The sequence below is a fragment of the Echinops telfairi genome, unplaced genomic scaffold, assembly GCF_000313985.2.
Source record: "Echinops telfairi isolate 266 unplaced genomic scaffold, ASM31398v2 ScPeMD7_7425;HRSCAF=8463, whole genome shotgun sequence".
NCBI lineage: Eukaryota > Metazoa > Chordata > Mammalia > Afrosoricida > Tenrecidae > Echinops > Echinops telfairi.
The window spans coordinates 5777004-5789778 of NW_022111325.1; the positions used below are offsets into that span (position 1 = coordinate 5777004).

The 12775-nt window shown below is 40.1% G+C and overlaps 1 protein-coding gene and 1 pseudogene across 1 annotated transcript; both read right to left on the bottom strand.

The window, feature by feature from the left end:
* Positions 1 to 434: 434 nt before the first annotated feature.
* On the bottom strand, positions 435 to 4989 carry LOC101660002 (annotated as a pseudogene).
* A 5830-nt stretch (positions 4990 to 10819) lies between these two features.
* LOC101660311 (olfactory receptor 6N2-like) lies at positions 10820 to 11767 on the bottom strand. Its single transcript, XM_004714802.2, has one exon. The coding sequence runs from the start codon at positions 11765 to 11767 to the stop codon at positions 10820 to 10822; it is 948 nt and encodes a 315-aa protein (XP_004714859.2).
* Positions 11768 to 12775: the final 1008 nt, after the last annotated feature.

The window sequence follows — 12775 nt, forward strand, 5'->3', positions numbered from 1 at the left end:
ATTGAGAGAACTTCCTCCAACTTGCTGTAGTTCCTCACAAGGCCTATGGCAGCTCGGCCAACACTAGCCAATGATCCACACTGCTGTGGGAACCTCTGCTCAAACTCCAAAGTGATCTAGCTGAAAAGGGAAATTCAAAGTACCATTTGCTGTGCTCTACACAAAATCAGACAACCCATCAGCCTTCTGGGACACTCCTGTTGCAGCAGGCATCTCCACATGCCCTCTTTGGCACTCCAAGTTCTGTGAGCCACACCATCATGGCTTCCTGTTAGCTCACCCAGTACTATACCATCCTTGGTGGTCCACAACCACCCAACCAACATGCCCTAAGAGAACCATCCAATTTGCCCTCCAAATAATAGACTACTGGTTGACTAGGGAAAGAGTAAATCCACAGGAGGATAAAGCGTTAAGCTAATTCCATAGTACAATTAGCTGCAGGCAGTTGGTAAATGCATTCGTCTGGGTCTCCCAGCAACAGCCAGTGCTTGACTTCCCAGAAAATGCCACCTGGCTCCTCTAAAACAACACAAAATAAAGAGTAATCAGTCCCAACAACCTCAACAACAACAAAAACAAGAGAAACAAAGGCAATAGCAGAAGATGTACTTAACATAACGACGTACATAGAAGAAGCAGATATTGATCTGTCACAGAAGGTAATTTTCAGAATGCTGCTTGGAATCATACTTGGTATGAGGGAAACAACACAGAAAAAGGATGAAGTGATAGAGAAGATAAAGACCATGCACCAAAGGGAAATAGAGCTTAGGACGAGATAACAAAAACAGTAGCAGGATCATGGACTTGGCCAACTGACTGGAGGAGGCAGAGAACTGCACCAGTGACTTAGAGGACAACCAAGCTGATTTAACAAACGTGAACCAAAATCTCAGAAGATCATCAGAGAAACTGAAGAAAGCCAAAGAGCTATGTCTGATGATATGAATAGGAACAACTTCAGAATAATTGGATTCCTGGAACAAGACACAACAAAGAAGTCATCTGCAACAACAGTGAGAGAATTTTTAGAGGAAAACTTCCCCAGATTAATGAATAAATAACCAGGTAGTCATTCAGGAGTGTGAAAGAACTCCAGCTAGACTAAATACCAAAATGTCACCCAGGCAAATAAGAGTTAAACTATCCAACTTTCAGGAAAAGGAGAAAATCATGAGAGCAGCTAGGGAAAAACAAGCAATCACATATAAATAAAAATATTCTCAGACCTATCAGCGGACACTATGAAGAAGAGGGGAGAGTGGATTGACATATTCCAAAAATTGAAGGAAAAGAATGCAAACTCAAAAATACTCTACCATGCCAAATTATCTATAAAGCTAGATGGAGAAGTAAGAGTCTTCCCAGACATAGAAAAACCCAAAGAATACATTAAAAGAAACCCAGCCTAACAAAAGATCCTTGCTGACCCAATATGGGCAGAAGAACAGCACCTACAGAGCTCAAATAAGAGACCTCCACATAGAACAACCTCATTCAGAGGGCATTAAAGAGAAAACAACCTCTAAGATAGCATTGGCTTACGGGTGGAAAGAAATCAAGAAAGAACCCCCCCCCCCACATCCTCAACCCCATACACACACATGAACAACACACTAATAGAAAGGCATATAAGAACACCCAACACAAAAGGTATAAGATGACATCACAGAATCCACAGATGGATGCAGTAACCCTGAATACCCATGGACTTAACTCAAGCATTAAAAGACTGAGGCTAACAGACTTCCTTAGAAAACACAACCCATCAATGTGCTGCCTACAGGAGACATATCTCAAGACTATGACAAAAATAGGCTGAGAAACAAAGGCTAGAGAAAAGCATATCAAGCAAATGGCAATTCAAAAAAATCAGGGGTTGCAATCCTAATCTCAGAAAAAAATTGACCTCAAGGTGCAAACCATAAAAAGAGATAAGGAGGGACACAATTATGCTCAAGGGAATGGTAGACCAAGAACTATTAAGCATTTTAAATATATATTCCCTGAACAAGGGACCCACTGAATAGGTCAACCAACAGCTCCAAAAGATGAAAAAAGAAGCCACAGGCTCAACTATTATAGTTAGGTGTTTTCAACACACTGCTCTCTGAGAGAGCTAGATCACAGGGAAAGAAACTCAACAAGGAGGCTTCAGATATAAACACTACAATTAGAAAATTTGAACTGATGGATATTTACAGAGCTCTTCATCCAAATGCAAAAGAATTCACATTATTTTCAAGCCCACATGCATATACGTGAAGACAGTCACATGGTTGGGCACAAGGCGAATCCGCATACATTTAAGCACATTGATATCATACAGACCTCTCTAACCACTGTTCTATAAGGCTGGAAATCAACAAAAGGAAGATGAAGAAAACAAGAGCAAACAATTGGAGGATGCATAACTCTCTGTTGCAAAAGGAGTGTGTACTGACACGGATCAGAGATGAAATTAGGAAATTTCAAGAAACCAATGAGAATGAGAACATGACATACCAAAACTTGTGGGACACAGCAAAGGCAGTATCAGAACAAGTTTCACAGTAATACATGCACATATGAAAAAGGAAGAGAGACTTATGACTGGCATGCTGGCACAAAATTTACAGCAACTAGAGCAGAGTCAAGAGGACAATATTACTTATAGCAAAACAAAAGAAATAATAAAAATCAGGACTGAGATTCAGGAGTGGGAAAATAAGAAAACTGGAAAAAAAATGAATGCTGCTAAAAGTTGGTTCTTTGAATGGATAGACAGAATGGACAGACCGCTGGCAAACCTAACCAAAGAAAGGAAGGAACATTTCAATAGCAAAGATGAGGGATGAAAGAGGGGACATTATAACAAACCCAAATGAAATCAAAAGGATAATTACACAGTAATACAGAGGACTGTACTCCAATGAAGTCAACAACTTGGAAGACATGGATAAATTCTTTGAAAAGCAATCCCTCCCTAGACTATTCCCGAGGGATGTAAAGAATCTCAACAGACACAAAGCAATGGAAGAAATAAACAAGATTTTCAAGGGATTACCAACTAAAAAATGCCCTGGACCAGATGGCTTCACAGGAGAATTCTACCAAGCATCAGAGAAGAACTAACACCAATCCTACACAAACTCTTCCAGATCATAGAAAGATACAGCAAACTCCTGAACTCCTTCTTTGAGGCTGATATAACTCTGATACCGAAACAGGGCAGAGATTCCACAAGAATTAAGAACTACAGACCAATATTCTTAATGAACATCGATGCAAAAATCCTTAAGAAAATACTGGCCAATAGAATAAAAAATTATATGAAACAAATAATTCACCATGACCAAGTGGGATTCATACCAGGGATGTAAGGGTGGATATTCAAATAATGACCACTAGTATCATTCACAACATTGACATGAAAAACTATAAGAACCACATGATAATATTGATACATAGGGAAAAAAGCATTTGACAACATCCAACACCAATTCCTGTATAAGACACATGAGACTATAGGAATGGAAGGAAAATTCCTCAAGATAATATAAGCTATATATGAAAAACTATTAGCTAACATGGTAGTCAATGGGGGAAAGACTAACACAATCCCACTGAGAAAGTAAACCATACAAGGATGCCCCTTGTCCCCACTCTTATTTAACATCGCACTGCAGGTTTTAGCTAACAGCATAAGGTAAAGAAAAGACATCAAAGGTATTTGCCTGGAGAAGGAAGAGGTGAAACTATTGTTATTCACAGATGATATGATTTTATACATGGAAAATCCTAAAAGATGCACAAGGGGAGTACTAGAAGCAATAGAGGAATATGGCAGAGTGGCAGGATACAAGAAAAATAAACAGAAAGTCTATCAGACTGCTATACACATTGAACAAGACCAACGAGGAGGAGATCAAAAAAGGTGGTACCCTTTATAATAGCCAAGCACAAATTGAAATATCTAGAGATATACCCGAGTAAAAGAAGAGAAGATTTGTATGAGGAAAACTACAGAACCCCATTATAAGAAACCAAGGGTGACCACAAGAAATGGACGAATATCCCATGCTGTTGGATTGGAAGACTCAATATAAAAAAGATGTCAGTTCTGCTCAAGGCACTATATAAGTTTAATACAAACATAATTTTTAAAAAAGCATAGACTAAGGCAATAAACTTGTCTTTGCCATCAGCTCGGATCTCGGGTGGCCCAACATAGACAATGAAGGCAGAGCCAAAGAAGAGCGTCACTACAGTCATATGAGAGGAGCAGGTAGAGAAGGCCTTGGTACGACTTGCTTCTGAGGATAACTTGAAAACAGCTCTCAGGATCCCACCATAGAGTCCCAAAATGAATACAAGTTTGCAAGTATTGATTGCTCCAATTACCGCAATGTGGACTCGAGCATGCCAGCTTGTGTCAACACATGCCAACCGCATTAAAGGTGCCAGATCACAAAAGTAATGGGCCACCTCTTTCAAGCAGAAGGGAAGAGTGGCTGTGAGGCTGGCTGGCACAAGTGCTGCTGAGAAGCCAGCCACCCAAGTGGCCCCTGCTGGTCATAGCTGGAACTGTCTGCCCATCAGTGCATGGTGATGGAGTGGGCAACAAATGGCAAGGTAGTGGTACAAGGCTATCCCTCCTAGCAGGCAGCACTCAGTCATGCCCAAGGAATGGAAGACATACAGCTGGATGAAGCACACAACAGATAAGATGGGTGACAGCCCATGGAGCAGGGTATGCAACAGTGTGGGTACTGTGGTACTGACATACCAGAGCTCCAAGAAGGAGAGGACACTGATGAAGAAGTACATGGGTGTGGACAGTCCAGAATCTGCTTTAACCAGGACAATAATTAACAGGTTCCCTGCCAGGCTGAAGAGGTAGCTGCATACGGTCCTCAAGAAGGCAGGAAGTCACATAGTTCCAGTGGCAGTGAAAGCAACAAGGATAAAACTTTGGTTCCAAGTGCGGTTGGCAGGATCCATCATTTCCAGGACTGAGGATGAGCTATGCAGGCCTCTCCTTTGAATCTGGAAATGTTCCTAGTGCCATGGATGTAGACTGTGAGCCCCTGAAAGGAGCGGTGACATTATCTCATTAATACTTCTCACTTTGTATTAATTTAATCCTGTTTACAATATGAGTCCCAAAGATGAAGTAAGTATATGTTTTTCAACTCCATCATCAGGAAATGGGAGAGAGAGGAAAATCCACACTTCTTTCTCTCTTATCATTCTCAATGATCAAACAAGCAGTTTGATCATTGTTAGTGGAGAAAATATTTTTTCTAAAAAGTGATTCTTAAGACCTCCTTTAGGAAGACACTTGGAAGTTAGTACATTATAGAGACCTTAAAAAAGGTCTATAATAAGAAGAAATGCAGAAACTAAAGAAACCAAATTTTCAAAGCTGAGGTCAATAGAGTCTAATGATAATTTATTTGGTAGAGACATTGCTGAATAATCAAGGAAGTAGACAAGCACCAGGAAGTCTCAAAGGCTAGACCATTGTGTAAGAGCTCCCCACTCCCTCCTCAGTCTTGATCTAGAAGTCTTGTTGTATAAGAGTGTCTTTTCTGAAGTTACAAATTTTGAATTGTGAGCTTGCATTGTCATTAACTGGCAGCACACATTTTAAAACTTCTGTTCACATAACCTCAGCTTCCCCTTTTCCAAAATAAAGGCTTCGATAAATGTCGCGCGCGGATGACACGGCGCAACACGGACCGAGACAAGAATGGTCAGGACCCTTCTGGTAGATGCAATCTGCGAAGTTTATTTAAGCTGCCTCTTGCTCCAAGGTCAGCTGCGGAAGACCCCAAGCTCCTAAAACCCCGGGTATAAATACCCTGCTCGGTGACGTGTCCTACCAGGATTGGTGCAATTTGATAATGCATAGCGAGCGGCTGGCAGCACATGCGCAACAAGCTTGTTTACAGCTTAGCTCTGACGATGCGGGGCGCGGTCCGGCGCCATCTTGTAATGGCGTCCACAGATAAATGCTTTCTGAATCTCTTACAAAAGTGACAATTTATGTTTTTAAAAAAAATCATTTTATTGGGGCTCATAAAACTCTTATAACAAACCATACATACATCCATTGTGTCAAACACATTTGTACATTCATTGCCCTCATCATTCTCAAAACATTCGTTCTCCACTCAAGCCCTTGGTATCAGCTCCTCATTTCCCCCCTTCCTCGTAGCTGCCCCCTTGCTCATGAAACCTTGATAATTTAAAAATTATTATTATTTTGTCATGTCTTACACTGTCCGATGTCTCCCTCCCTCCACCCACTTTTCTGTTGCCTGTCCCCCAGGGAGGAGGTTATATGTAGATCCTTATAATCGGTTCCCCCTTTCTACCCCACCTTCTCTCCACCCTCTGGTATCGCCACTCTTACCAATGGCCTGAAGGGGTCATCTGTCCTGGATACCCCATGTTTATGGTTCCTATCTGTACCAATGTACATCCTCTGGGTCTAGCTGGATTTGTAAGGTAGAATTGGGATCATGATAGTGGGGTGGGGTGGGGGGTGGGGTGGAAACATTTTAAGAATTAGAGAAAAGTTGTAAGTTTCATTGTTGATTTATGGTCTCTTATAATCACTGAAAAATAATTAAGGGGAGGGAGTGCTAATATCAATTACCTTAGCATTTTCCTTCTACAACCCAAATACCTCTCGCTCAGGAAAACGTCAAAACTTCTAAGTTCTCTTCTACTACTATCATCTCTCCATCACCATCTCCTCCTCTTATCTGATTATTTTTGGTGATCTTAGAATTTATAGCTTCATTCTTGATGTCCTTTCTACTCTTTATATTTCACACTACAGGAAGCTGGTCTCCCAGGGCTGTCTTTCAACGTATACTCAGGGGCCTCTGGGTGAAAGGAACATTCAAAAGGAGTGTCGAAGGGCAGGAAGTTGCCCACAGGGAAGCGTAGCACACTTTTCTCAATTTTCCAACCCTCCTTGTTATGCTCTGATTGAAGGATCTTGCCTTCTCTGGGCCACTAGAGATTTTGATACCAGAAAATATCTCTTTATGTAAAAATTCTAATATATTTGGACAATTAGAGATGCATTCTTTTCTGACTTTGAATATAGGTTCTTCTTCATCTGAAACACCTGTCTTGCCCACCTGTCATTTCACAAAGGTATTGCCTCCCTAAAATCCTCAATAACAAAATTTCCCTCATTTACAGACACATTTGTAGATATTATAAAACTTCATCTGATACAGAATACTACTAGGATTTATGTGTCAATTATATGGCATCCTTGTTTGATATTAAACGTGTATATCAAAATAACTGTGCCTATATTCAGAATGTGATATCAATACTTATTTAGAAGAAACTTCCACAGAAACCAAATCAATTTTTTAACATATACTAAAGATTCAACAGTCTATACAAATGAGAAGGGAGGGGTTTCAGAGTTACTAGAAGCATAAAAAGGAAGAATAAAGTTGGAAGCTACTAAGTATAGGCCTTGTTAAGCTCAGGAAATTATATATTTTTTCATGTCTCCATTATCAGTTCAGGATGCTCACTTTACATTAATTCTGTATTAGGAATGGGGAAAATGAAAAGAATAAGGCCCTATTTCTATCAAGGAATTCAGGATTTAACAAGGGAGACAAGTAGAAATCCCTGCTGTAGTGTCAAGTTAGAAAGCAGGCCTTCTAATATATATATAAATTGTCAGTATCTGACAACATTTGAAAGGTATTCACAAGATTTTCAGATGTGTTGCTTTAAGTAAATCAGCTGCACAAGACCTCTTTAGAGTATGGAAGAACAAGGATGTTACTTTGACGACCAAAGTGCTCCTGACCCAACCACGATGTTTTCCATTGCCTCAAGTGCACGTGAAAGCGGGACAGATGACAAAGAAGACTGAAGAAGGACCAGTGCATCGCGAAGCTGGAGAAGAATATTGAAAGTATCGACAGCTAAAAGGACAAACCAATCGGTCTCAGAAGAAGTGAGGTCAGAGTGCTCCTTAGAGGCAAGGACAAGAGCTCATCTTACACAGTTTGGACATATTGTTGGGAGAGACCAGTCACTGGAGAAGGAAGTGTGAGAATTCTTACTTTGTTCTTCTCTGCTTATCTGAGGTCCTTTTCCTTTTCATGCAGACTTAGCAGCTTTCTCTTTATTTCTTAAAGAATATTGATGGAATTTGAAATGGGATTGTATTATATCTATATATAGCTTCCCATGTTAATAAGGTGTAACATATGTTAAATCATCCTACACATGAGTATGGCATGTATATCTCCTTTGGTTTCTTGAAATAGAGATTTATAACTCACACTGTTTGTTCTCAGCTGTTAAAAGTTGCCACCAGGGAAGAAATGCCTGGTGAACTGCTTCCTTCAGTTGACAACCAAGAAAACCACACTGAGCACAAGCCCTACTCTGTAGCACATGGGTTTCCATGCATCAGAATCATCTCACTATTTATTTGTTTTGTTTTTAATAATCATTTTAAACTTATATTAATTATTTCTAGTTTAATTACATCAGCATTAGAAACTATGGCCTACATATTAATTCTATTAACTATTTTGAGCCTTGTTTTATAGCCTAGTATTTGTTTAATTCTAGGTATGCTTGAAGCCACTGTGTGTTCTGTATACCTTCAGTAGGTAAATTTTCTTAAGTATTTTCTTTAAAATGATGTGTATATACTTGCTGATGACTTATGTCCTTGGTATATTAATTACTCAGGGTAGAATTTAAAATATCTCTCTACGATATCTCTCTATGTGTTAATTTTGCACATGCTTCTCCCATGTAATTAGAAAACATAACTGAAAGTCAGACTTCCTCCACTTGGAAAGTCTTTTTTACAACAAAGCAGAGCAGAAAAGAACATATGGACGCAGTAGGATGGCTGATAAAAGCAGGAAAGATACTGTGTTGTTATTTCTAATCCCTCTTTCCAAATTCAATCATGAAATTTCATCAGAGATTTTCAAACTTGAGCTTGCTTTCTAATCACCATGAGGCTTTGTTTCACAAAGTACTAGGCTATACCTTCAACTTTTTAATTTAGTAAATCTAGGACACACATACACACTTTTATGAATAAGGCTTTACTAAGATGATTCCAAGTGATTTTTTGAGTGCTAATTTTCCACAATGGATCTATTACCCTGTATTTGGAAGAAGACCCAAAAAAGCCTAATCATCTCATATGCATGTGACAGACATTGAATAAGGAAGACCATAGAAAAGTTGATGCATATGAGGTAAGGTGCTGGCTAAGAATATTAAAAGTAACATGAACTGATTGCCAAAAGAGCAAACAAATCTACCTGGGAAGACACACAGGCAAAACAGCCCTTAAAGGTAAGGATAGTTAGACTACAACTCACTTATTTGGGCATGTTGTCAGGAGAGACTAGTCCCTGGAGAAAGACATGATGATTGGTAGAGCGGCAGTGAAATAAAGGAGGTCCCTCAGCAAGACAGATCGGCACAGTGGTTGCAAAAATGGCTTCAAACATGAGGATGATGCAGGACCAGATGGTATTTGGTTCTGTTTTACATAATGCCACTATGAATGGAACCAACTCAACAACTCCTAACAATAACAACAACAAAATCCATGTCAAAATCACTGAAAGCACTCAAGAAATTGTGCTCACAATATTGACAAGATTTCTGCTACTGTATGACTGTGAAACATAAAATAACTTTCCAAAAATTACTTTGCATGTTATATATATAAATCGTGGGTTACATGTAATGTTTAAAATAATTTCTATTTCTAGTCCTCATTTAGGTGAAAGCTCCTTTTAGTAAAAAGTCATTGAAATAAAAACTCATGTGTTCATATGTGGTCTGATTCCTGGGTTTACCTGGAATGTAAAAAAGCTGCAATTAATAGGTATGGTAGTGAGGATGAAGATTTAGTAGTACCAGATCCTCTTTCATTTTAAAAATACTGTTTTTCCTCTTTTTAAGTTAGATAAAAGCATATTGAGTTTAAACTTTGCATAGCTGATTTTGGAAAGACATCTTACTTTTCCAGCCATGGAGATTTAATGAGAAATTATATACAAATATTCAATTGTACTCTGATAAGGCTTTGTGAGGGATCATGTAATTCTTCTATGAGGTACTAAGTCTAGCCTTACTCCTAGAAATGAAAATAAAAAGAACAGAATGGAAAGACTCCTCAGGCAGAACGTTCGTCCAAGGCAGCCGTGTAAAATAGTAGGCCATGTTTGCTATTGAGATGCTGTCATGAGAGTTAATATAGGAAGCAGGCCAACAAAGGAAGATCATGACTCATTGTAATGAGATTTCCATCTACTTCTGCAGGTTGGTACTCTTGGATGGGGCGCAGGGTGTGGGGCACAGGTGTTGCAGGCTTTTTGCTTCACAAAACAATGGAGCTTATAGTCAAGTGATGTAGTGGAATGAACTCAGGTTAGGAGTATGAAAACGATACTGCTCGTCCATTTCCAGCCTACTTCCAACTTGTTATGGAACTTTAGTTACGTCGTTTCCTTCCTCCTGATTTTAAATTTATCTGAGACAGAGGTGTTTTGTGCAAAGGACTTCATACACTTCCGTACCCTCTCCTAATGCAAAATTCAACAATTAGTAGCTCTCCTGAGGGCATTAACTTGATTACAGATGGCATTTGTTCATATTTGCTAAAATAGCATGTGTTGACATAACCTGAGATTGAACCAAGTCTAATGATGTCTTCATTATAGCTAATCTCCTTACACATTTCTCACCAATGCACTGATTTTGCAGTTGCTAAGTGGATGATTGATGACCCTAGAAAGCGTCAAGATCCTTTTAACACAGCCCTAATCCTCTGAGAGACCCTCTTCATAGCCTCTTTCACCTCTTTGTTACGAAGGGTATAAATAAAAGGGTTGAAGAAAGGGGTTAAAAGAGAATAGACTAAGGCAATAAACTTGTCTTTGCCATCAGCTCGGATCTCGGGTGGTCCTGAATAGACAATGAAGGCAGAGCCAAAGAAGAGCGTCACCACAGTCATATGGGAGGAGCAGGTAGAGAAGGCCTTGGCACGACTTGCTGCTGAGGGTAACTTCATTACAGCCCTCAGGATCCCCCCATAGAGCCCCAAAATGAATAAAAGGTTACAGGCATTGATCACTCCAATCACTGTCCTATGGACTCGAGCATGCCAGCTTGTGTCCACACATGCCAACCGCATTAGAGGTGCCACTTCACAAAAGTAATGGGCCACCTCTTTCCAGCAGAAGGGAAGAGTGCCTGTGAGGATGCCTGGTACAAGTGCTTCTGAGAAGCCAGCCACCCAAGAGGCCCCTGCAAGCGTAAGCTGGACCTGTCTGCTCATCAGTGCATGGTAATGGAGTGGGCGGCAAATGGCAAGGTAGCGGTCCCAGGCCATCACCCCTAGCAGGTAGCACTCGGTCAGGCCCAAGGAATGGAAGACATACAGCTGGATGAAGCACACCACAGATGAGATGGGTAATTTCCCATGGAGCAGGGTATGCAGCAGTGTGGGTACCGTGGCACTGACATACCAGAGCTCCAAGAAGGAGAGGACACTGATGAAGAAGTACATGGGTGTGGACAGTCCAGAATCTGCTTTAACCAGGACAATGATGAACAGGTTCCCTGCCAGGGTGAGGAGATAGATGCATAGGGTCCCCACAACGGCAAGAGGTCGCATAGTTCCAGTGGCAGTGAAACCAGCAAGGATGAAATTATGGATCCTAGTCTCGTTGGCATGATCCATCATTCCTAGGAACTGCAGGTGACAAAGTACTTCAGCTTCTTTCTCACTTGGGAACTGTAGCAAGAGTAAAAGTATAGAACACATGAGTTTGAAAAATCGTACACATTGTCTTCATTATCAACAGCTGCTCTAAGAGAACCACCACAAGTGCCTAGTTTAACAAGCAGACATTGATTTCCTCACAGTTTAACCAAACTCAATGCCATCAAGTTGATCCTGACTCACGGAGACACTACAGAGTAGGGTGCAACAGCTCCGGTGGGTTTCAGAGACCGCAACTCTTTTCAGAAGTAGAAAGCATCATCTTTCCCCCAAAGAGCTGCTGGGGCTTCAAATTGCTGACCTCCAAGTTAGCAGTCCTCTGCGTAACCACAACCCACCAGGGCTCCTCCTCACAGTTTCAGAAGCTAGAAATTCAAAGTCAGCTCTACGGATAAATTTTCTTTCTCTATGAGGTCTGGTAGATGTTCCTCATCTCTTTGAACTTCTATTTCTGAGAGATTTATTTTTATTTTGGCATCTCTCTTTGCCCATTTAATTTTCATATGTCTAAGTATTTAATGTTTTCTATGTCTAAATAGATTGACTCAAGATAGATCCATACTGATCCTTTTCATTAACATGACAAAAACACTCAATTCCTAAATGGGATTATAGCCATTTGGGAGAAATGATAAAATCTATCCCTTTTCATTCTTTGGTCACAAAATACATATCCTTGCCACATGAAATGCACACTGACTCCATCACTTCATCGTAACAATCTTATATCAGTGACAAATCCAGCATCTCACCATATGAATGATCTGAATCAAATATGGGTTCTGCATCAATAATGACTTTTCATCGGTTAGCCTGTGGAATTGAGACTACAAGCTGTCTGTTCCCAAAGCACAATGGTACGAAGGAAGGAGTTAATATTTTTTCATTCAAATGGGAAAAATTGGAGGAACAGAAGAGATCATGGAAATTAAGTTCAAAACCTGACAGAACTCATTACATTAGCTCTTG